Source organism: Pteropus alecto, unplaced genomic scaffold (genome assembly GCF_000325575.1).
Source record: "Pteropus alecto unplaced genomic scaffold, ASM32557v1 scaffold23, whole genome shotgun sequence".
Lineage (NCBI taxonomy): Eukaryota > Metazoa > Chordata > Mammalia > Chiroptera > Pteropodidae > Pteropus > Pteropus alecto.
Genome location: NW_006435837.1, coordinates 6,692,713 through 6,694,632, shown reverse-complemented (window position 1 = coordinate 6,694,632; position 1,920 = coordinate 6,692,713). Strand labels below are relative to the sequence as shown.

At 41.2% G+C, this 1,920-nt stretch overlaps 1 protein-coding gene across 1 annotated transcript in view; it reads right to left on the bottom strand.

Annotated features, from left to right (window-relative positions):
* The window catches only part of CLTRN (collectrin, amino acid transport regulator), a 24,546-nt gene that overhangs the window by 19,844 nt on the left and 2,782 nt on the right, over window positions 1-1,920 (bottom strand). The window contains 1 exon segment of the mRNA XM_006911646.3: window positions 522-607. Within this exon segment, the coding sequence (XP_006911708.1) occupies window positions 522-607 (86 nt within the window).

The following is a 1,920-nucleotide window of genomic DNA, read 5'->3' as shown; positions in this document are numbered from 1 at the left end:
GAGGTCATATGAGCACACAACAATCTGGTGGCACCTGCAAGCCAAAAGAAGAGGCCTCAGAATGAAACCTACCTTGCCAGTACCACAATTTTGGACTTCCCAGCCTCCAAAACCGTAAGGAATAAACTTCTGTTATTTAAGCCACCCAGTCTGTGGAATTTTGTTACAGCCGCCCGAGCTGACTAATACAATGAGAGTAGAGTTCTCTGTTTATCTGTCTGTCTGTCTGTCTACCTATCTACAAGAGAAATATGTATACAATAGAAATGTAGAAAGCCTATGACATATAACTACAATTTTAAAATATGTCTTCATAGTGCCCACTGAATGAAGAATGTTGTTGGAACATGATATAAACTGTAAGCTGAGCTAGATTACAAGTTTTTTTAAATGTTAAATAAAAAATGTGGATATCTTAAAAATCAGATGAATAAATTATCTTCAAGATTGAGTTTTCAATTAACGGACTATCTCGAGTAATATTGCAAGTTATCAATTAAGATTTTTCACTATTTACTTACTCTGTTGTTTCTCTGTTGTGAACTTTTCTCATGGAGAAAGCCACCATCGCTTTGAAGAGATATTCTTCATTTGTATCCCAGGCATACTGAGAGAAAGGTAAAACAGAAAATGTTAATTGAAGAGGCATGAATTAAATAAAAAATGGTTCACTGGGTTCTCACTGTGGTCACAGTGGTTTTGGTGCGCCTCTCTCTCGCTCTCTCTCACCTTTTTCATACACCAAAGGCTGGAGACTGATAAATCATGTAACCATAATGTTCAAGATAGAGTTTCTGGGACATTCTATCATTCCAAGCGTGGCGTGTTTCCCATTGCATTATCTTCCTTGGAACCTGCACTATCGGTAGCCAGTCAACAAACAGGACCGTTGGACGTCGCATCGAGGACATACAGTCAGTCTCCTCCTCCCTCTCTCTGCTCCCTCATCAACTGATTTCCCCTCTCAGCTTCCCTCCCTTTATTAATGTTGGTACGATTTTTCTTTTTATTTTCTTAGCTGGAAACTTGAGCGCATGTACAGGTTATGTGCTGAAGTCCTAACCCCAGTACCTCAGAACATAATCACGTTTGGAGATAGAAGTGATTAGGTTAAAATGAGATCAACAGGGTGGGCGCTAATCCAATATGACTGCTGTACTTGTAGGAAAAGATCTGGATACAGACACACACCGAAGGAAGATGTGAAGATACAGGGAGAAGACAATCATCGACAAGCCAAAGAGAAAAGCCTGACAAAATCCTTCTCTCATGGAACTCAGAAGGAACCGACTCTGATGAAACCTGTTCTTGGATTTCCAGCCTCCAGAACTGAGAGAAAATAAATTGCTGTTGTTTAGGCCTCCCAGTCCGGGGTACTTTGTTAAAGCGGTCCTGGCAAACTAATGTGGCTGACCCCACATTTTAAGTGACTAATCAGGTATAACTAGGGAAAGTTACAAAACAGAGTTTGGTGGTTTAACTTTAAATTCATAATGACCACTCCCAAACTGCCTGAGAATCCCTTAGGTTTCTCCACAAGTTTTCTCTCTCTTGTGGTTCATGATGCCTATTTCAAACCCCCTTCAGGCCGTCCAAGTCTCAGTGCTTTCCTTTACACCTTATTCTCACTAGATACTCTTGTTTCATAATTTATAGATACATCTCAAGTCATCTATTTAAATTCCCCCACCCTCCTGTCACCAAATACAAAACTTCTTCTCCACGGACACACAGACTAACCACGTCCTCTCTGGAAGGGCCAGACGTGGTGTTTCTCCCCGTCGATGGCTGTTCCATCTCTTAGGAACACTTCCCTTCTGCCCTTCTCAGGGTCTAAACAATGTCAGTTTCCTCCCTCTCTTCTGTGTGTTCACTGCTGACTTGATCCCATCCATTGACTTTTAACCACGCTCGACTCTT